Source organism: Leguminivora glycinivorella, chromosome 4 (assembly GCF_023078275.1).
Source record: "Leguminivora glycinivorella isolate SPB_JAAS2020 chromosome 4, LegGlyc_1.1, whole genome shotgun sequence".
Classification (NCBI taxonomy): domain Eukaryota; kingdom Metazoa; phylum Arthropoda; class Insecta; order Lepidoptera; family Tortricidae; genus Leguminivora; species Leguminivora glycinivorella.
The window spans coordinates 24,920,406-24,943,107 of record NC_062974.1 but is presented as its reverse complement, the minus strand read 5'-3'; the positions used below and the strand labels follow the sequence as shown (position 1 = coordinate 24,943,107).

Genomic DNA, 22,702 nt, shown 5'->3' with positions numbered 1-22,702 from the left:
AAATCGCTGCCAACATTGTGTGATCTGGCTTGATCTAACTCTATCCCTGTACATATTGGGACGAGAAACGTTTTCGCCTACATTTTTTTTAATGTGCCGCTTTTCATAGCGATAGAAGTTGCTTGACAGACTTTAAAAAAAATATTCCTTGCTCCCAAAGGAGCGTTCCGATTTCTTATAATCGGGGTGATATCCGAATGTTCCTCAAACGACGCTTGCGAACTGTCACTGTCAACTCGACTCGCTCGACACTGACATTGACGTTTCATACAAATACGAATATTACGAATACGATGCACTGCAGAAGTGCAGATGCTTTCTAAAGAATAAAAAATATTGTACACAAAACATACGGTTTTGCTATTTTTTAAAGAGCGCCGTTTCTAAAGCTAGCTATTGATTTATATATAACAAAGGCAAACACTTCAAATAGAAGAAAATCTTTCGTTTTGGACTTGGCCCTCCGCCGGTGCTTGGGATCCACGGACAGAAACTCTATATAGGATTGCGACATTATGTGTTACAGCGTGTATCAGGGGTGATCTCAAGATGAACTTAATAAACTGACTGCCGTAGAGGTTTAACTTTGACGGAGTGATACTTTTCTATTTTTAGGTTAACAATAAAACATCATGAAGTTGGTAAGTATGTTTTGCAATTTTCTGTCTCTAAAAACTTCACGCTTTAAAAAAAATACACTTGTTTTAGTTGTTTTAAAACAAGTTCCTATTTCTATAATGAATATTTAGTGATAAAAATTTGAGCATTTCTAAGATCTTATTTTTATTATCTTTACAGTACTGCCTAAGCAGTGACGCGGCGAAGCCATGCTTCGTCCTATCATTCAAGGAGCTACTCATCATGCTGGACTGTGGACTGTCAGCACATTCTGTGCTGAACTTCTTACCGTTGCCTCCAGTACCATCAGCAAGGCTTGCCAGTCTGCCTTCGTACACTCCACCACATATTACAGATCCACTATTAGAAGGGGTGAGTTATTCTGAAATATTTATGGCACCACCCAACTATAGTCTGGCAGTTTCTGCTGTTTTTTACCATATTAGACTAGAGTAATCATAATAACTAAAAAAAAATAAAAACAGCTTGATAAAATTGGACTCCTTCCGTATTTGTGAAGTTTTGAGCTGGCATACTATTCACACCCAAATCAACAGAAGATTTTTGTTTTCCAGGAGCTAAAAGAATGCTGTGGTCGAGTGTTCGTAGATTCAGCTCCCGAGTGGGCCCCTCCGCTAGACAAAGTCGTGGATTTTGCCCAACTGGATGTACTACTAGTTTCCAACTACACATGCATGCTGGCGCTACCGTTCATTGTGGATACCCCCGGGTTTAAGGGACAGGTGCTGGCTACAGAGCCTACCCTACAGATTGGGAGGTAAGAATGACTGAATCTGAAACTGCAAATGATTCCACTGGTAGTAGAAACAGCAAGTAATGGTAGAAAACAGGTTTTGGTTTTTATGTCATTTTACTGTAATAACCACAAAATTCAAAATTTTGAACAACCCCCCACCGCGACATAGTGGACCGATTTTCATGAAACATGGCTAAGAATACTTCCGACTAACTCAGCTTTCAAACAAAAAAACTAAATCGAAATCGGTTCATCCGTTCGGGAGCTACGATGCCACAGACAGACACACACACAGACAGACACGTCAAACTTATAACACCCCGTCGTTTTTGCGTCGGGGGTTAAAAACCTTGGCACACACAGGACAATCTTGGATAGTTGGATACTTCCTATCTTTCACTAATACCTTTTTTTTATTGTATCCTTATGACTGGTTTAGTGATTACTGTTGATATTCTACATCAGTACTCTTCACGCCAACACATAGGGCTATCCATAATAACTTTTTAAAAAAGCTGCAAAATTATGTTTGTGCCTTTCTCTATAGGTATCTTGCTGCGCCCAACGGCCAACAGGGTACATAATGCTATGTGTATAAATATTTATATCCCATCTGTGTAGTGTGTAACCATTATGTGCAATAAATGATTGAGTATTGGTATTGATTGAGTATAAAATTATTCGTAAAAAAAACTGAAGGCAACTTCCTGATTCTGTTTCTTTCAGATTCTACCTTGAAGAGCTTTCCGAATGGCTATCCAACTGCAGCTCCGGTGCCGCAGCAAAACGCTGGAAGGAACTCCTTCATGTCCTACCTCCACCACTAGCCCACGCTTCTCGCCCTAGAGCCTGGCGTAGATTGTATTCCGCTGAGGCATTGCAGCGGGCTCTGGCTAGAGTACGAGTTGTGGGATATGATGAGAGAGTGGATATTTATGGTGCACTGGATGCCACGCCAGGTAGAAATTAAAATTCTTTGTAATAGAGTGAGACAGATAAGTATGTATCTATCTATTTAAGTATATATATCGTTGCTTAGCACCCATAGTACAAGCTTTGCTTAGTTTGGGGCTAAGTTGATCTGTGTAAGGTGTCCCCAATATTTATTTATTCTACCACCACCACTGGCCATGCCTTTTGGCCTCAAGCTTGGTGTAGATTGTATTTGATTTCGAACTGTAGGTAATATGATGACAGAGTAATTTGTGACAGGCTGGCTACTCCAGGTATGATTTTAAAACAGTAATTATTAACTTAAGGTGCTCCAAGACATGTACTTATTGACATCAGTGTACAATTGGACCAGTGGTGGGCAGAGTGCGACCCGCGGCCACGAGGAGGAGGATCATATCTGTCCCGCCACCGGTCCTTAAAAATAGTGTGTGATATTGCCAGCACTGTAGTAAAAACTCATTTTTGGTGTAACTCTGGTCCGCCTCTAAAATTCCTTCAAATTTTAGCCCCCAATAAAAAAAGTTTGCCCACCACTGGATTAGATCATCAAATAAAATTAATTGCAGTGTCATCCGGCTTCTGCCTCGGCTCAGCCAACTGGGTACTGCGCTCAGCGCACGAAAAAGTGGCCTACGTCAGCGGCTCATCTACTCTGACGACGCACCCTAGGCCGATCAACCAGGCTGCTTTACGTGGGGCAGATCTGCTACTGTTGGCCGCACTCACACAGACACCGGCGCATAACCCGGACAATATGCTGGGTAAGAAGTTAAGAACTCCCTTACAAAGTTATATGACCACTCATCAAATATTAACTCCCTAACAAAATGGTATAGCTGAGCGGTTCATCTCAACTCACTGAAGGTTGGTTGCTTCAAACCATCTGTTACCGAATTTAACGTAAAATTGTATGGGATTTTCCAGACTTCTGCTGCATAACGTTGATGTGTCTGCTAATGCAACTTGCCCTTATTTTCCTGTAAAATTAAGTCCTAAAATTCTTAAATTTTTGTAAAGCATGCATTCTCTTGTGACAGGTGACTTATGCGTCCACTGTGCGACAACTCTTCGTGGCGGCGGCGGAGTTCTCCTACCGGTTTACCCTTCCGGAGTCCTCTACGACCTTCTAGAATGTTTGGGAGCTCATTTAGAAGCTGCTGGCTTGGCTCATGTACCTTTGTATGTGCTTAGTGAGGTCGCTGATGCGTCCTTGGCGTACTCAAACATATTGGCTGAGTGGGTCAGCCAGGCGAAGCAGGCTAAGGTAATTACCACATTTACTACAATATACAATACGGTACGATATTTAGGTTTTTCTTGTCAAAACTCGCATCTGTTCTTAGTTACATTACTTTCAATTTCATTCATACTGGTACCGTCTAAGCCGAGTCCTAAACCCAATTTAAACTTCGAATACTTCAAGGCATGACATCAACTCATCATATATTCATTAGGGATTCACATAGAGCCATGCACTTCGCCAGGCAATATCCTAGCGCGGCAAACGGCTAATGCGTGCGCGCTTGTTTACTTCGATCGAGTGATCTGCCTCTGAATTTTATATTGAACATTGCACGTGTGGACCATGTTCAAATCGAACTTTGATGACTTTTATTTCGTAACTAATATCCAAAGACATATGTAACTCCGTACCTATAGACGGATAGTCTAAGAAAAAACGTACCTCAAAGCCCTAGAGAAAAAGATACGGTGGCCCAGATGGCGTTACACTTTTGGGGAACGCTCGGCTAGATGGCGCTAGTATTAATATTTGACATTTTAACACATGTCAAGCTAAGAATATGGACCAAATTGTCAAAACTGAGGTTGAAAAGTTTTAAGCCTGTGTCGAGAGATGGCAGTCTATGCACTGTGATTACACATTTTGCTTTGACAGTAGCTCTATAATATTCGATCCTCTTTGCTAATATCCAGGCATTACGCTTTAGGTATATCTCCCCGAAGAGCCGTTCCCCCACGCAGCGCTGGCCCGCGGCGGGCGCCTGCGCCACGCGCGGCGCCTCCACGACGACGCCTTCAGCCGCGACTTCCGTCAGCCCTGCGTCGTCTTCGCCGGGCACCCCAGCCTGCGGTTCGGAGCCGCCGTACATCTGGTCGAGCTGTGGGCGCAGAACCCTATGCACGCTGTCATATTCACCGGTAACTATAACCACAGTATAATAATGAGTACTAGCGTACAGTATGGCCACTCCCGCTCCCTGCTGAAAGTGCCGCCCACCCCCTTTCGGTTACCTCACAGTTACCGCCTGTCAAAAACGCGAACAGTCGACCTGTCATATTTCACTCATACAAGCATAGTACGCGTTCACGTACACGAGCTTAGACTGTGTGCTAGGAACGCGCCTCTTTCACATATTTAATCGCCAGTGTCCGAGGTGTGCTATAACCGATCTTAACATAATATACTATGAGAACGTTAGAACACCGCTGGTGCGTTTGCCAAGCCGAAAGGCATACGATTATATTCGTACTGGCCATCCGGCGTGACAAACGCCGTCAAATGCTTACTGTCTTCTGAATTTGGTACCTGATAGTATCCGGACATCAAATCCGGCAGCCCTGCGTGGTGTTCAGTGACCCCAGTCTGAGGTTCGGCGCGACCGTCCACCTGATCCAACTGTGGGCTCAGAAGTCAGAACCCTACCCAGTTGTAAGATCAAAAAGTTTTAAACCTGTGCCCAAAGATTGCAGTCACTGTGACTTTACATTTTTCTTTGACAGTAATTCTGTATATACTCGAGCCACTTTGCTGATAGTGATAGATGAACTGTTTGTCCACAGAACCCGACTTCCCCTACCTCGAAGCATTAGCCCCGTTCCAGCCTCTCGCCATGAAAGCGTTCCACTGCCCCATAGACACTTCTCTCAACTACAGCCAAGCTAACAAATTAGTTAGAGAGCTGCGGCCAAGGGAGCTAGCGTTACCGGAACAATATGCCGCGCCCACAGCGGGGCCTGCCAGGTATTTTAAGTTTATTAATTTAGACTTTAAACCATAGATCTAGATAAGCGTAATCTTCGAAAGACGCGACATAAACCTTCCTACGCGGGTATATGAGAGCATTTTTTTTTTTTGCCATTTTTCAAATTTTTAGTTTTTTTAGGGAATTTTAGGTCAATTGTACTCAAAATCACGAGTACTTTCAATCTCACTGGGAGAAAAAAAGTGTCCCAGAATTTCCATACATTTTTGTTACTTTCCTCTTTTGTTACCCCACACAACATGTACGGAAAATGGTAACAAAATAAGAAAAAATCGTATGGGACAATTTTTTTTACTACTAGGATTGAAAAAGCTAGTGGTTCTGAGTAGAAATAGCATAATTATTTCAAAAAAATCACATTACATAAAAGTGGCAAAAAAACGAAATGCTCATGAATAGAACAGACTACTAAACTGTGAGTAGTATAATAAGATTAATAAGTTGTTAAATTTAAACTAAAACAGTGTATAATATTGTGTAGTCCTGTCTAGTTCGTTAATTTTATTCAATTTACCTATATAGTTGTGATTGAATGTAACCTATAACTTACATGTTTGGTTTACCTGTTAGTGTAAGTCGGTTGATAATAAATGAAAATGAAACTGAATAAACGTAATAAATTCAAAACATCTTAAGTAATAATGTTTCTCATAACGTTTCAGACCGCACATCAGCGCCGACGTGCCCACAGTGGTGCTCCGGCGCGGCGGCGCGCGCGCCGTGGGGCTCCGCCGCCGCGCCGCGCGGGGCGTGCTCGCCGGCGCGCTGGCGCAGGCGCTGCAGCCGCGGCAACTGCGCCCCGGACTACGGGCGGCGCCGCTGCAAGCGCTGTTGGCCTTGAGGGACTCCAGGCTGGAGCTGCAGCCGGTGGAGCCCATACCCAGGCTGCCGGGAGACGCGGCGCCGGAACCGGCGAGATTGGAATGGGGAGATCTAGGTAAGCATTTTTGCGGATAATTTTGGTGGGCGGAATGTTCATAATTTATGGCTCACTGTCGCTATAATGTAACCTTTTCAATCATGAGACTTTACAGGCTGTGTTCAAAAAGTAGACTTTGCGATTCGAACCCGATTTACTTTAGTTATTTACAACTCATTTTGTCACCACCGGCAGACGAAATCACTATACTTTTTTTTTCTCCAGATGTGGAGCGCCTAGTCCGCGAGCTAGCTCGCGAAGGTCTCGGCGAGGCGAGAGTGGAGCCCGCGGCGGGCGGCGGGCGCGCTGTACATTTGCCGCGGCATGACACACTTGTTGTGGCCGAACGAGGCAGCACACATGTGTTCTGCGAGGCAAGAGCGAGACCTCATGTGAGGCTGAAGCTGCGTAAAGCGCTCGCTGCCTGTTTAAACCACCTATAACTTAAGAAAGTAGAACTTGGAGCGGGCGGCGGCCGTGCTGTACATTTGCAGAGGCATGTTGGTCGTAATCGAGCGAGGCAGCACATATATGTTCTGCGAGGCAAGAGCGAGACCTCATGTGCGGTTGAAGTTGAGAAAGCGCTCGTTACGTGGCAGACGCGAGCCCCTGACGAGGCATGATACGCTTGTTGCGGTCGAAAGCTCTCGCTGCCTGTTTGAATCATTTATAATTTTATAATCTCACTTTCTGTCCAAAACCTTTTGTAGCAATGCGAGTGCGAGGCATCACTCGTGTATTCTGCGAGGCAAACGCCTCCTAATGTGGCCTACGTTAGAGACCCTTGCTGTATTTGAACATTTTAAGGCTCCGACGTTTTTAAACATACACTGTCGGACATTCAAAATATTATTGTTCTATTCGTATTGTGTTATATTCTCTGAAGCAAGAGCAAGACTTAAAACTTATACAAGGTGTTCGCTGCCTGTATGAATCATCTATAAATAACTCTTATTTAAGATAACCTTCAACTTGATAATGAAAATTAAGGAATAAATGTGTTATACAAAATAACTCTTTTTGTTAATATATCTGATAGTTTCCAATACATTAAAGTATTATTAAGTAAATAAAACATTAAGCAAACAATAGTGGTTTCAGTCAAATCAGGTGCCTTCGTTAAGGATTTAAAAATTAAAACACACAGCTGCGTTAATATTGCATTTATACCATAAATAAATATTTTAACACTTATACATTATGTAATAAGTAATAATAAAACCAACTAAAATAGTGTTGTGATAACAAACGCCCGCGCGAGCTGGCAACAGCGAAAATAAATTCGTACCGTAATATTTAGTGCGCGGTAAATAGTCAAAAAATAAAAACAAGTTTCAACAACTTCTCTCCTTGTAAAATAAATATTGAAATAAGAAAATACTTTGAGTAAACTCATTTAAAATTGACATAATCATAATCCAATCAAACTTAGGCATTAAGCTATATCGTCACTACTTTGAAAAAATCTCGTATCTCACGCTGCTCCTCAAAGTTAAAACGCAGTAAGTCTATATGCATTCCATACATACTTACTACAATTTTCTTTTCATTGACAGACGAAGATACAAGTTTTTTTTAAAGTAGTGACGATATATAATTACCGTTTCATGAGATCTTTAGGTAATTTTATATCTGTTTAAAATTACGCTAGATGCATTAACACTTTGGCAACCAAGAACCCGCCTAATAGGCACTTATGAACTTTGCTCAGATGTCAGACAACCCGCTGGGCGGGTTGTCGCCATACAAGCGGGCGGTTATAGATAACGTCCGGTTTCTGACGTAGTGCGCCATTTTTTGTCTGGTAGTGAAAGAATATTAAAGTAATCGAAAGTGGCGCATATAAATGAGACGCCAAAGTATGCATATTATCACTTGCTTCTTGAGACTCGATCAATGTGTAAAGCTGCGTTTTAACTGTGTGTTCTGAACAGTTCTGAGCGAGCATTAACACTAAAACACTTAGACTTCAGTACCTTTATCGGCGCACGAACGAACGAATGCTCGCCCAGAACTGTTCAGAACACTAAATGAAAACGCAGCTTTAGAATGTCCCATAAACTCATTTATCGGATATCACACTCTGTGGCATAAAGTAAGAGTGAGACAACAGCTCGCGCGGCGCGTTTACGACAATATACTACTGAATTATCGCCTACGGTGCCGCATTAGCGGCCTCTCATATCATATCACCCTTGCTTTGACAAATATAGGCATCGCATTTTAGACAGAAGCGAATCACACACATAGAATACACAAGAAGAAGTATGAAAAAGGCGGTTTTACAAATTGTATAACACGTTAGACATGAAACTTTGCTCAGATACCGGAGAACCCGCTAAGCGGGTTCTCGCCATTCAAACGGGCGGTTATAAATTACGACCGGTTAGGAAAAATCATGCTTGACCTTGAATTTAGCTTCAGTCAAAGGATGGACAAATTTCCTTAGTAATATAACAGAATCGGACACGCAAGTCGTCATCACCAGACATTGCCGAAGGCAAAGTGGAAGAGATTAAGACGTATCGCTAGGTTAAAGATGACAGAATTTAAAAAGGCATTGTCATGTGTTTGTAGCCAATTTCTCTCTAAAATGCGATACTTATATCAATTTTAACCAAAAGGAACCACTATTCAGTAGGCGGATGCATATAAAACGAGCCGTATCGCAAAGATACCCGCGAGACAATAGCTGTCGCTGAAAACATGATATGCCTCGTACGAGGCAACGCGGCCAAGACCATGCTTTGCAACAGGAGGCAAATACCTCGCGAGACGGATCGTTCTATATACTGGCCAAACACACGACACTACTAGCATAAAACAGAAAAAGCCCTGAAAAGTGGTCCTTTTTGAGAGGTACAAATACAGAGTATTAGCACAATGCATTCGTCCCTCTCGCACTTATACTCGCTAGAAAGAGACAGTCGACAAAGCGACATCACACCGGTAACATTAGATCAAAATTTCAACCGGATAGATGAAAGCTGAACCAAAAATACGTGGCGTCAAAATCTTTGTAAAAATACCGAAAAAATTAAATTCTGATAAGATAATTTTACGTACAATCTGACTAGATTAGGTATCAATCGTTTTTTTTTTTAATAAAGATGGAACATGAGATTGAGTCCCTGTATTTTGCGTCTATAGTTTGTCAAGGCATTTCCGTCAGTAGAAAAAACGCGGCTTTTCTACTGACAAACTTGCTTAACCGACTATATTTAAACCACTAGGAATCATACCAAGCTTAGTTTGCAGCGAGATTGACAGCTGAACATAGATAAAATTACGACGTTTAGTTAAGACGCGTAAACGCTGATAGAGCGAGCGAGATATAGTTCGTCGCCGAGCTATGAACTATAAATCGCTCGCTCTCTCTATTATTATGCACGCGACTATATTTTGTTCGATTCTCATCTGATCCATTGAAATCGTACATTCAGCCTTGCATCAAATGAGGTAGTTCTAATTGGTGTTTCATATTGTTGTATATGCAATAGTGATGCGGCATCTAAGTTTTCCACCTCGAAAGCCAATGGGGTCATTATTAAATACACGAGAAACCTTAAACAATTTCAGCATTTGTGATTTTTTTCAACAAAGTACCCATGGTACGGCAAAAGTCACTATACACAATTTAAAGTAGACAAAATTTGTAATTAAATGAAACTAATTTGGTCTTGGTACGCCAAATAGTTTCGAAGATTTGGCTTCTCAAAGGTTCGCAATATGAAGTAGGGTTAGTTGGTGAAATAAGCATAGTTAACGATAAATGAACTAGACTGGACCTTCGAATCCACAGCACTCCTTTAGGAGAAAGCTTACCGAGGTAGTATATCTCTGTCAACTGATAAGGAAGGTCAAAATCGTCATCTGATGGTGGATCATCAACGAATGGTTTATCAACATTGGTACACACCAGACCTGGTACATTACCGTAAAATTGTCCACTGCAGTAGGTGAAAACAGCTGAGCTGTTGACACTTACTTTCTCGCAACCACAACTTCTGGTACAACCTTCTTTGTAAGTACAGAAAATTGATCATTTTAAGCAGAACCTGAGGAGTTGGTGGTTCCAGTTTCGGTTGAGAAATGAAGCCTTGTGGACTCCGTAAGAATTCATCTTCAGTATGGATTAAAAAAGATTATACACCTCCGAACAGCTCCAACTACTTTTCCCTTTTGTCGAAATTGTGCAAAACTTTGAATGGCCGTATCTTAGTAACTATATGGCTTACCAAGACAAAATTATATTCATAATAACGACAATTTAGTAGACATCAAATTGTTCATAGCCATTTTTGCCGTTAAAAAAGTTCTTGGTGGTAAAATTTAACAAAAGTCAGAAAAAGTCATAAACTTTTACGGATTTTCATGAATTTAATTATGACCCCATGGGCTTTCGAGGTGGAAAACTTGGATTTGACATTACTATTTCATCTCTAATAATATATAATACAAATGAGAACTACCTCATTTGATGCAAGGCGACACCCTTAATTGATACGATTTTAATGGATCAATCGCTTACTCGATTTTGGTGAGACCAGTATCTAAACCGGGGCAATCAAAATCGTTGCGAAATTAGCTTGGTCGGAGTCTATGTTGTGACCTGTAATTTGGCATAAAATATGATATTTTTGAATCAACTTTCTAGCCTAGTGCTGATCTAACCGGTATCGCAATGGACATGGTAATTACAGTGCTTCAAATGTTTAACTACACGATTACTTGAATTTATTTGTGAATTTTCGTAAGGACAAAGCCTGGCAAAAATAGAGTAGAAAGTAATAGGGGCGCCACCGTCTATGTTAACCGCTTTGCATGTGGCAACAATTTTGACAGTTCTGTATGAGAAAAGTGTTGCTATGATAAAAAAATATCTACTCTATTTTGCCAAGCTGTATGTCAGAGTTTATAAAAATTGTTAAAGATGTCAATAAATGATTATTTAAATTGCGATAGGTACCTATTTAATGTTAAGGTGAGTCCATACAAATCGCCCCGCCTTGAGAGGAAATTGCCTCGCGAGGCAACACGGTCTGTTTAAACTTGCCTCGGGATTTTTTTTCCGTGAGGTATGCAACTAAGAGTACTTGTAAATTATTGTACATCTTTAGCCATTTTTATTTACCCCGACTACATAGTGTAGCCTGGTACTAACATACAATTTTGATTTCTGATATGGATATTTTTACGCTAAGCTCTGTCTCGGTGTTTATTTCGTACAATTTGATTAAAGAGCTTATTTTTTTAAGTACTGGCCGCGTAGCCAACATCCCAATCGCTAACGCTCCGTAAACACTCTAATATGGACGAGGAACAGACACATAGTGTTGTAGTGCAAGCGATTGTCATCTTGGCTAGGCCGGCTGATGGCTAGATTAGGCCCCTTACACACGATAGAATTTTGACATTAGATCACCAAAATCTATGTACATTTAAAATGTGAGATGATCCATGCATATAAAATAGTAAATCTGTGTATAAGGGGCCTAACCTAAAATTCGGCAGTAAGAGAATATCTAAACGATCCGATCAAATTGTCTCAATTCGTGGGCGAATCAACTTTTTGACCGACATTTTTGGTGTCTCTGGCGTTACTCAAAATGTCTCTGGAGTTACCAAGAAATCGAACTTCTAATGAACAAAGTTTCAGTTTATTAGATTTAACAGTTAGGGTTATGTTTTAATGTACAGGGTAAAGTGGAAAATACCAATAAAATTCATTATTTAAGGGTGAAATTTCACAACTATGTTAAGAATGTGCGGACAGATTTGAGTCGGTCAAAAAGTTGATTCGCCCTCGTACGATTGCGATTAAGTAGGAAAATACATTTGTTAAATATCAAACGAGGTAAAACATCACATGACGAACCACGGTGCGGTTATACACAAATTTTGGGTCAACAAATTACAACATGCCAATCTTTAAGCTAGGAATAAATTATGGGACGCGTCACACGGACGCGGCTGACGACCGCGACCGATTAGTGTGCACAGTCTTAAAACATCCAGCGCGCCAGATGCGCTCAAGGCCAAGTCCACGGCTTACGTCCGATAGTTTGCACAGTTCAGTGTATATTCATTTTCTAGATCGTGGACGCGCCTCCGCGGAGGCGTCCCATAATTTGTTCCTAGCTCCTTATAAATGTGACATAGCCGATAAAAAATCGCTATTTCGCATGAAGACGCTTACGCAACGTCTTCGCTGAACACTTTCGTCCTCATGTTCATGCTAACGAGCGATTTTAGTCAGCGAAAATCGATTGCGCGGTTTGGGGAGACCCATTATCATTCATTTTGTTAAACAATGTGTAAACGATTAGTGTGTTGACTAAGCATCCTGGATAGTCTGGCTAAGCTAATTTTTCACTGACTTGAACAGAACACTATAGTGTGTGATTACTTGGACTTCGAGACTTGAATCGACAAATTATTGACAAAATTTACAAAGGACTTAAAGCATACACCCGAGAAAATAACAATATCTAAAAAATCGTTAACAAAACTACCCAAGTATAAAAATATTCACTAAAATTGTCTCAAAATATTAAAAATTTTCAGACGAAAAGTATAATTGACGCACCTATTTCAACATTAGTGCCTTACTCCATTTTGATAAGGTTTATTTTCTCTGGTATTGTCTGTAAGCGCTCTAATTATCGTGCAACCTTTTTCAGAAACTTAACCCTTCATTGCATACGACGCCATTTATGGCTGATATGATGTTGAACTCTATTGAAAATTTATGAGTTTAAATTTCAACAAATATTTTAAATCATGCGGTAAAGGGTTAAAAAAATTGTGACCTTGGGTTCATTCAATGAAAAAGTAACTTTCAGTACGTAATATAGGTCAAGTCCAGATCCAGGTCAAATAAGGTCTACGCATTTATTAGGTGCGTATTTTACTGTTATACGTCAAACCCAGGTGAAGGTCTACTCCAGGTCTACGCCTTAAGGTTTATATAGGCAGACCAGTCTTTGGAGGTGTAACTGTTGTACGTCAAATCCAAGAAAGCAAGCACGGTCGCGTGATAAACGAGATAACGTCAGGCCGTCCTTTTCGCACTATTCGTGTGATAGGGACGCACCGATGCGATAAAGTTTATCCCACTAGTATGCTACGCCCGCAGATTCAACTAAAGTTTGGATCCAGTCAAAGTTTACGTTAAGGTCATATAAGCGAGCCTCGGGAGGCAACAGTGATTGCGCAGGTCAAATCCAGGTGTCGGCCTATTCCAGGTCTACGCGTTAAGGTCTATGTCAGCGAACAGGTCACTTTTGGTGTTCTGTTCGCTGACTGCAGAGCGTGTGTAATTGTTTTAGGTCAAATCAGGTGTCGGTCTATTCCAGGTCTACGCGTTAAGGTCTATGTCCGCGAACAGGTCACCTCGCGAGGCGACGGTGAGCGCGTAGTGCGCGTGCAACTGCTGGAGTAGTTCGCGCTCGTCCAGAGGCTCCAGGGCTTCGACGCGGGTCCGCTCTTCTTCGCTTAGGGAGCGCCATACCTGGAAAGATATTTCATCAGATATTTCTTTAATTCACGCTAGTTCAGACAGCGTCAGTGTCAGGAGTTCTTTGACCTAACATTGTTCAACGTTGGTCAAATATCAGAAACAATGAGCTGTGACGAAATTATGGAATATAATTTTGCTTAAAGACGATGCTGTTAATATAATAGGGGATCCCCTTAAACCTTACTGCAATATTTTCTTCCTCATACACCTAAACTGACTTTAAAAAGAATAATTAATAATAAAATTATTCTTGTCTTAAGAAAAGAAAGTACTATATATTTTCTCATTAAGATAAGTATTGTCTTTACTCTTACAAGTAGATGTCGTTATTACACGCGAAGACTTGCTAGAAGGGAAGGCTAATCCAGCAGGCCAGCGTACAGTGCGTGCGTTTTGTTCGGCCGAGACATGTCTACATTTGACGTTTACCTCTCGACGTGCGAGGCACGAGACACTCCGTGTGGCCCCGTCTAATGTCGACTACATTTATCTGGAAGAATAACATACCGTGTCCATGTCCCAGCCGCGCGCGGTGTCGTACCCGACGGCCAGTAACTGCGAGCGACTAGGATACGTCAATAAAGAATGACCTGTTGTGACGTCACAAGGCACACTATATGGAGTCTACAGTAGTACATACCGTGTCCATGTCCCAGCCGCGCGCGGTGTCGTACCCGGCGGCCAGCAGGCGCGCGGCCGCGGCGCTCGGCGCGTCGCGGTGGCGCGCGCCCACCTCGCCGCACCCGCGCGCCACTAGGTTACGGATCATTACTTCGCCGAACTGAAAATATAAATATTTTTTCATCACATTTGCTGTTTAAAGGTCTCATTGCGTCTACGTGTACTAAAGCATAATGTACTATTTTATAACCAAGTGAATAATGGATTTAGTTTTAAAAATTAATACAATCCGTACAATACTTCAGGCAAAGGATGTTTCAATCAGCCAAGGATTTTTGTTGCACAACCAAAATTTGACTATTAAGCTACAAAAGATATTATACGGTATGAAAAATGCAATTTATTTATGTTTTAGAATTATTTCAGTGTGTTTTGCATTTATTTCGTAAATTTAACTCAGATAGATCGTTATAATTTACAATCTGACAATATGGTCTCGACTCGCGCTTGACCGCCTGCCAGCGCGAGGCGCCCATCGTTGCCTAGCAGCGGAGAGTACAACAGATCAAAATTAATTAATGAATGAAAAATAAGTAATTTTGTTCAATTAAGGACTGTATCGTTAATTATAGGGACAAAACAATCCTCGTCTAAATGTTGACATGTGCATAATTTTGTATTATTATGGTCCGAGAGTATGATCTGAAGGTATTGGTAAGTACTTTTTGATATAAGAAGGTCTGATATTTTTTTTATTTTAGGGACTTTATGGTACTTTCATTAAGGTCTAGCAAATAAATTTCGGACAACCCCTAATCTGGCTTAATTTGAGAATATCTCAAAGACTCTTTGTACGATTTCGACAAACAAAGGTTAATATGCTGCCAAAATATATTTTTTAAGAGTCCTCTTCATGGTTGTTCAATTGGGTACTTGCAGAATAAATGCGGTGAATTTATATAATTTAAAAAAAAACGCATTTTTGAGCAACGTTCCGGATTGCCGTAAATTTTTGATACAAGCAGGATGAGAGAAATAGATAAAAAAAATTAGGCATAGGCCATGTCTACTAATAGACATTCATGGTGTTTGAACAGTGCCTAAACCAGATCGATATAAACAGTGTATGATAGTTAAATTCGACATCAAAGTCGGAGTTAGCGTAAGCGCCATGCCACATTTTCTAAATGGCCGCCATACACAGATATAGAACTTTATTTTTTTAAAATAACAGTGGCTAGACTATGTCTAGATATTCTGCTATGTGGATCATGTGTCGTTGAGGTTCGCACTGTACAATTTTTTTTCGCAATTGTGTCGTCTTGTACGCACTTTGTGAATTTTCTAGTAGCATTTGTTCGAAATCGTAATTGGTACTCGGGAGGATTAAGCCAATGCTGTCTAAACCACATGCTTTACGTCGAGTTTCTAGGACAAAATGCGTACCTACCTTATTATGTGCCTTATTAAGTCCATGTCTTGTTATAAGAAAAAAATATAATAGCAAATAAATACGGCTACTCAAAGTTGTCTCCATATTTAACGATACAGTCTTTAGGTATATGATTTATAAGCTTTTTTGAACATTGCATTTAATTTATATGCAGGATTTTCGTGTTTGTTTTCGTTCAAAAAGTGTTTGTTATCAAAAACAATGGAATTTAATGTGAATAATCTGATATAGATGAAGATACACTACTGGTCTTTGCGCCGTCGTTGCGTTGAAGGTTTTGCCTTATGACTTTTTTTGCATTTTTCTCTCAAATGTGATGAAAAACATTGTGTGTAAGCCTGCGGCTGTTGTGAATATATCAGGACACTCGTATTTAATGACCCCCTTACCTCCCTTGTTGCACAATGTATAAGTATCCAGCGCAGATAGTTTTACAAACTATCTGCGGTGGTGCCTCTTTTTAAGTGAGGAAACACTTGTGCTAAGAGAGCACTGCTCTACCACGGTATTGAATAACACTGTTTGTCTTAGAAGTAGGTATGTAAATTTAGATGAATAATGGTACACAAAATTGCATGGGTATGTACCCAATTTGATCAATTTATCTGATTTAACAACATTTTTTTTTGTTAGGTACAGAGAACACAGTTATGAGAAGACGTTACAAAATAAAAGAAATCAGTGCACTTTGAAGATTTCTTTATAACTTACCTTATCATCGAGGTTACACTGCTCGTACACAACAAGCACCTGTTTTGTAAACTGCTGTGCCAGAAGACGGAGTAATCTGCAGACAAGATAAAACAATTTAACAACCACTCTCGAACATCAAGTTTAGGGTTGGAAGCTTAGTATTTGATTTTTTTTTATGAAATAGGCAGCAAACGAGCAGACAAGCCGCCTGATGGGAAGCAGTCATCGCCGCCCATGGACATAAGCAACATCAGGGGAGTCACTTATGCGTTGCCGACCTTTAAGAACCCTAAATACCTGCTTCTTGCAGAACCCCATGTCATAGCGCAAGGGGAACACCTCAGTATCACTTGATTAGATGAAACATAAAACTATGTAAACGGATTAAATCGCGTATAATGAATTTAAAATACATCCCGACGTTTCGAACTCTTTACAGCGTTCGTGGTCAACGGGTGACTGATGCGTTACATAGTATCGTTAATCCGATATTAATCCGTTTACATAGTTTTATTTCATGAGTAACTATCGCGGTAACCGAAGACAATAGATGAAACATGTTCATGTACACAGAGTAACTATTGAGCCTATTCCCTCAGTTCATCACTATACCCCATTACTGTCTTTCCATCACTGTCGTTTTCTTCGAAGTTTTCTATCCAATTTTTACTTTGCTGATTAACCCCTGGAACGCCGTTGTCAAAAATTTGTTACTGAATTAATCAGCAATTCCCGTCAACTTTGTACAATGCCACGTCAGCAAATTTTAATTGATCCTATTTTGTTACCAACATTTAGTAATATAATTCGACTTTCGTAAGATATATACAGGATAATTGTTATAATTAAGAAAATATAGATACTAGAGAACCTTAATGACGAAATAAAACTTAATAAAATCTCAATTAATCAACAAAATCTTGGTAACAAAATAGGAATTAATAAAAACAAATTTAACTTTTCCCTTAATTTTTGTACAAAGTTGACGGGAATTGCTGTAATAACCTTCAATCTGTTAATTACAGTTTAAATTGTCTGGGTCAGATCTGGAACAAGGCGTTTGAGGGGTTAAAGTTCAATTCATAACTAAGATAACACAATTTGTCCTGGTAAGGCAGCGTCCCCACTTAGGCGCCGCAAGACATGCGTCATGAGTGTGGATGGTCCCTAAGGTTGTCGCAACTATATTAAAATACAAAATGCAAACGTTTATACAAGGGCTCTTTTACACGTCAGTAGGCAAATACATGAAATAGGCTTGTGTCGTTCACGAACTATGAACTGTTAGGAATAAAATCCCATCAATGACCGAAATGAACTGAATCTTTCCGTGCTCTGAGAATCGGTCTTTGCTCATTTAGTTCAGTACAGGATCGGCGAACACGAGCGGTTTGGATCGAGAACGAATGTGTGACTGCGCCGACCGAGAGTGAGAGCAGAGCAACAAAAAAAGTCAAGTTTTCATATTAAACTTCGGTTACTTACAACCTTTCGGCCCGGAATGTTACTATCTGTAGACTATTCGTATCATTTTGACACTACTCGGTCCCATTCGTTCTGATCTTTCCGACCGCAACGGTCGCTGGTCTGGCTGAACTAAATGAGCAAAAGACCTAAAAGAGCGAACTAGTTCGTGGGAGCGACTGAACGAGATCGGAGCGCTCCGATCAACGAACGAAACGGCACAAGCCTAACATGAAATATAAGAGAATATTACATTGACATTCAGATATTAGGAATCTCTTAACCCTCTGTCGCTGATGTGACGTCCCACTTTTCGCCCTTATAATGTTGATATTACGTGACATGCGTGGCAGAGGGTTAACCAGCACTAGTGTGGGCGAGTCTTGTCTCGCTCCGAAGATGACAACCATCTGCATGGAGGATGTCTACCTGTTAGCTGCGTCCTCCCTGAGGTACACCAGCACCAAAGAGGATCGAGTATTATAGAGTTACTGTCAAAGTAAAATGTGTAATCACAGTACATAGACTGCCATCTCTCGAAACTTTTAAACCTCAGTTTTGACAAATTTGGCCCATATTGTTAGCATGATATGTGTTAAAATGTCAAATATTAATATTAGCGCCATCTAGCCGAGCGTCCCCCAAAGGTGTAACGCCATCTAGGCCACCGTGCCTTTTTCTAGGGCTTTGAGCTTTGAGGTACGTTTTTTTTCTTAGACTTTATCCGTCTATACGGAGTTACATATGTCTTTGACCTGCCAGGAGCAGGCACAACACCGGGTTCGTCACGTAAGTCTACACAGATGGTAACCGTCGTCGCTAGTATACTATGGAGGATATTCACCTGTTAGCTGCATCCTCCCTGAGGTAAACTAGCACGCATTCAGCTAGCACTAGTGTTGGAGCGTCCTGCCTTGCGCCGGCGGCGGTTAAGGCGCGTAATACGCCGGGTTCGTCAAGTAAGTCTACTCCACGTGGTAACCATCTTTGCTAGTACACTATGGAGGATATTCACCTGTTAGCTGCATCCTCCCTGAGGTAAACTAGTACACATTCTGCGAGCACTAGTGTTGGAGCTCCTGCCTTGCGCCGGCGGCGGTTAAGGCGCGTAATACGCCGGGTTCGTCAAGTAAGTCTACTCCACGTGGTAACCATCTTTGCTAGTACACTATGGAGGATATTCACCTGTTAGCTGCATCCTCCCTGAGGTAAACTAGTACACATTCTGCGAGCACTAGTGTTGGAGCGTCCTGCCTTGCGCCGGCGGCAGTTAGAGCCCGCAGTACACCAGGTTCGTCACGTAAGTCTACGCCGCACAGATGGTAGCCATCGGCGTGGAGATCTGCTCCGCCGGCGCGAATGGCTACCTCACCATCTAAGTAACAAAGACAAAAACATGAAATTGTCACTACTTTTAAAAAAAATTGTATCTTCGTCTGTCAATGAAAAGAAAATTGTAGTAAGCATGTATGGGATGCATATAGACTTACTGCGTTTTAACTTTGAGGAGCAGCATGAGATACGAGATTTTTTAAAAGTAGTGACAAATCTCTGCGATACTTTTTGTTTGGGTGAGGATTGCATCATTAATTTTATAACAAATAGACTAGGGATGAGGTGTTAGTGGTTCAGTTTAAGTACCAATCCAGAGTCTGTGAGTCCTAGTCACGACCAAGGCACTAATTTTTCCACTTTTAAATTATTTCTAAGCTTTCTTCTGAGTATTTGATCATTAGATACTGAACTGTGTACATTGATACCAACTGTGATACAATATTTTTGTTTCTTCTTTCAGACTTAAACTACTTGGTACTTATTCTTTTTCTTAAATTCTTATAGGGAACAAGCTAACTTAACAAATATTCATAGATACATAAAATACTTCACTTACCTTCATTAGTGATTTTTTCAAGCAGCTGCTTATTCCTCTTTATAATCTGGCACTTCTTGGCGGTAACTGTCGGAAAGTCCAGCTCAATGAAGTTACCAACAGCCTGTGTGACATCACGGAGCCGCCAGAACAGTGTGTCGAAACCACAGCCCAGGTTCAGCACTTGGCATTTGCTGTCACATCTCTGTAAGCAAAAAAAAAATATTATAGGACTTCTTACACAGATTGACTGAGTCCCACAGTATGCTCAAGAAGAAATATATGTATAAATATTACATGCAATTGAATATGTTTATGTTCATAGAAAATAGTTTAATCTATATGTTTGATACTAGCACTACTGAAATAGCTATAGAACGCAACATTATGGAAATAAAGCTCAAGGAAAAGATAAGACACAAAGACATAAGAGCGAAAACCAAAATAATTGATGCGTTAGAATATAGTTTAAAATCAAAATGGAAGTGGGCAGGTCATGTAGCCAGGATGCACGCAGATAGGTGGACAAGAATCGCTACCATGTGGAAGGGCCCTAGTGGCAAGAGGAGAGATGGCAGACCCAACACAAGATGGTCGGACGACCTATGCAAAATAGCCACAGATTGGCCAACTGTGGCAAAAACCAGAGACAGTTGGCTAGAGCTGGAGGAGGCCTTTACCCGAAAGGGGTCCAAACCAAATTAGTTTTTTTTTTAAGTATTTTTTAATTTATTTTTTATATTTTTAAGGTCTTTGGTTTCGGAATAAACAGGCTTTTTATTTTTATTTTATTTATTTTACTACTGAAATAAATGTTATATATCATAGCTGGATACCCAGCCAGCTTAGGACATGTAGAGGCCTTGGTATTTTTTTTTTAATTATATATGACATTTATTTCAATTTAATATGTTTATAACTTACGAAATAAATGATTCTTATGTATAGTCTAGGTGACTGCTGTGCATTAAAATATAAAACTCATTTATGAAAAAGTCCATAGGTGAAAATAAAATTCATCAGGGATATTTTTCTATTAATTATTTAGGTATATCATACTTATCTGAGAATTTTAATTTACAACAACATAGTAAAATTCTAGTATATTATTTATAAAATGTTTTATTATTTTTCTAAGCCATTCTGCTTATATTTCCATTTTGTTTCTAAACATAAATATTTGTAAGTGTAACATCAATAGTTAAAAAATTATACTTCCATTGAAATGCAAGCTTTATTAGTCTCACTTGTTGAAGTGTATCTGTGTCTGTCCTTGCATCCTTGCCAAGATTTCGCAAGGGTGTAAATGATGAGATAAAATTAAGTCATAAGTGTCTTAACTAAAATAATGACCAATTAAGTAGTCAATTAGACAATGATCATAAAATTGAAACTTCTTGTTTGCAAAGTAACAGTAGGGTCAAACAGATTTCAATGTATGGGTAATTGGTTATATCTCTCCTGTGGACATTACAAAAGTTAAGAAAATCTAGTGCTAGTTTTTAGACGACATTCTAATGACGGGAAACATTTTTTTAGTTCTTGACACTCAAATACGAAAAACGGGATACGAATGTACCAGAGTCGTTAACTTTTATAATATTGTCCACAGAAGTGACGTTTTTACTAAATCTTTTTGACCAAGTAACACTAAAACATCTATCAATATATACTGTTACTAAATACTTGTTTACATTGATGTCAGAACAAAGGCCATTCTTATTAGCAACATAATGACAATTTACAGAGCATTTCAATTAGCAAATAGAAAGATATAGATAAGAATTGGATGTCTGATAAGAAGCAAAAAGGTGTCTTGCTTGTCATGGGAACATTTACATATAATTGAGCGAAGCAGGAGCTCTACTTGAGCAGCAATACCTCTAGAAACTGATGGATGAACATCTCAACAGCGCGCACTCGCGCATAGTATCCCCGGTGGATCTCTGGCGCCCTGCGCTCGGAGCGCGGACGCGAAAACAGGCGCACATAAGGGTCGCTCCAGTACCCCAGCTCCACAGCACCCCGCTTGCACTCCGTGGCGTCCGCATTCGTCGCCGCCACCGCCTCATCCTCCTCCGACCAAGACACCAGCTTATTCATGGCGCTACCATCCCCCGCTGCATCCCAGCGCGCCAGCTCGGCGCTCGACAACTGCCGGCAACCGCCGACCTTGACGGCTAGTCGTCTAGCGCTGGAACGAAGCCCCAAAAGCTTCGGCACAGCGTTTTCAAAGTGAGTAAATTAGCGAAACAGTCTGACAGCTAAATCACCTGAATGACAGAAAACCCTTACCACAGAGTAGATACAAGGCTGCGCACTGCAGAATATCTACAAATGCTGATAACAGGCTGATAATAATATTGTGATGTTGGCAAATTTGACCATACCACAATAGGCTAGTTTCCTACTAGTCAAATCAGCTTCTTTTTATGAATTGTCAAAACGATTTGCTAATATGGAATTACTATGAAATACTGAGGAGTGACGTCACGGTCAATTCATTTACTTTATATCTTTCTCTTTGACTTATTATATAGAAATTATTTTTAAAAATAACTACTGTCCATATGTTTCTTCTAATTATGTGGTGCTTTATTTCGTGCACTGCATAAAATATTTTATTTTAAGTATAGGAAACTAGCCTATTTTCCATTTTATAAAAAGCCTAGATAATATTATTAAATTATGTTTTTTTTTATAGTGATTGATGCAATTTCTTGGAACCCTTCCATTTCGCTTCATGGAACCCCCAAGTGTCAATGTGTGTAGGCTTTACTTTTAGTGGATTGATTTTGTTATCTGTGCTCATGCCGTCAATGTCAA

The 22,702-nt window shown here is 40.3% G+C and overlaps 2 protein-coding genes across 2 annotated transcripts; one reads left to right on the top strand and one right to left on the bottom strand.

Moving 5' to 3' along the window:
• Positions 1-272: 272 nt before the first annotated feature.
• Positions 273-6,837, top strand: LOC125225399 (integrator complex subunit 9). The gene is made up of 10 exons (XM_048129102.1): positions 273-641; positions 799-990; positions 1,194-1,396; positions 2,102-2,334; positions 2,896-3,090; positions 3,367-3,593; positions 4,279-4,489; positions 5,132-5,312; positions 5,997-6,271; positions 6,479-6,837. Exons 1-10 carry the CDS (start codon positions 633-635, stop codon positions 6,694-6,696), a joined length of 1,944 nt encoding a protein of 647 aa, XP_047985059.1. The 5' UTR covers positions 273-632; the 3' UTR covers positions 6,697-6,837.
• A 5,504-nt stretch (positions 6,838-12,341) lies between these two features.
• On the bottom strand, positions 12,342-22,212 carry LOC125225276 (leucine carboxyl methyltransferase 1). Its single transcript, XM_048128895.1, has 6 exons — positions 21,758-22,212; positions 19,898-20,081; positions 19,192-19,381; positions 16,561-16,636; positions 14,416-14,556; positions 12,342-13,766 (listed from the first exon to the last, which is right to left on the bottom strand). Exons 1-6 carry the CDS (start codon positions 21,977-21,979, stop codon positions 13,614-13,616), a joined length of 966 nt encoding a protein of 321 aa, XP_047984852.1. The 5' UTR covers positions 21,980-22,212; the 3' UTR covers positions 12,342-13,613.
• Positions 22,213-22,702: the final 490 nt, after the last annotated feature.

Bases quoted from the DNA above. Each gene is read 5' to 3' on its own strand.
- LOC125225399 (XM_048129102.1), top strand. The intron at 2,335-2,895 runs GTAGAAATTAAA...AATTAATTGCAG, and splicing joins TGCACTGGATGCCACGCCAG to TGTCATCCGGCTTCTGCCTC. The intron at 6,272-6,478 runs GTAAGCATTTTT...TTTTTTCTCCAG, and splicing joins ATTGGAATGGGGAGATCTAG to ATGTGGAGCGCCTAGTCCGC.
- LOC125225276 (XM_048128895.1), bottom strand. From the start codon at position 21,979: ATGAATAAGCTGGTGTCTTGGTCGGAGGAGGATGAGGCGGTGGCGGCG. The intron at 16,637-19,191 runs GTGAATATCCTC...TCTTGTCTGCAG, and splicing joins AGGGAGGATGCAGCTAACAG to ATTACTCCGTCTTCTGGCAC. The intron at 13,767-14,415 runs GTATGTACTACT...ATATCTTTCCAG, and splicing joins GCGGCTGGGACATGGACACG to GTATGGCGCTCCCTAAGCGA.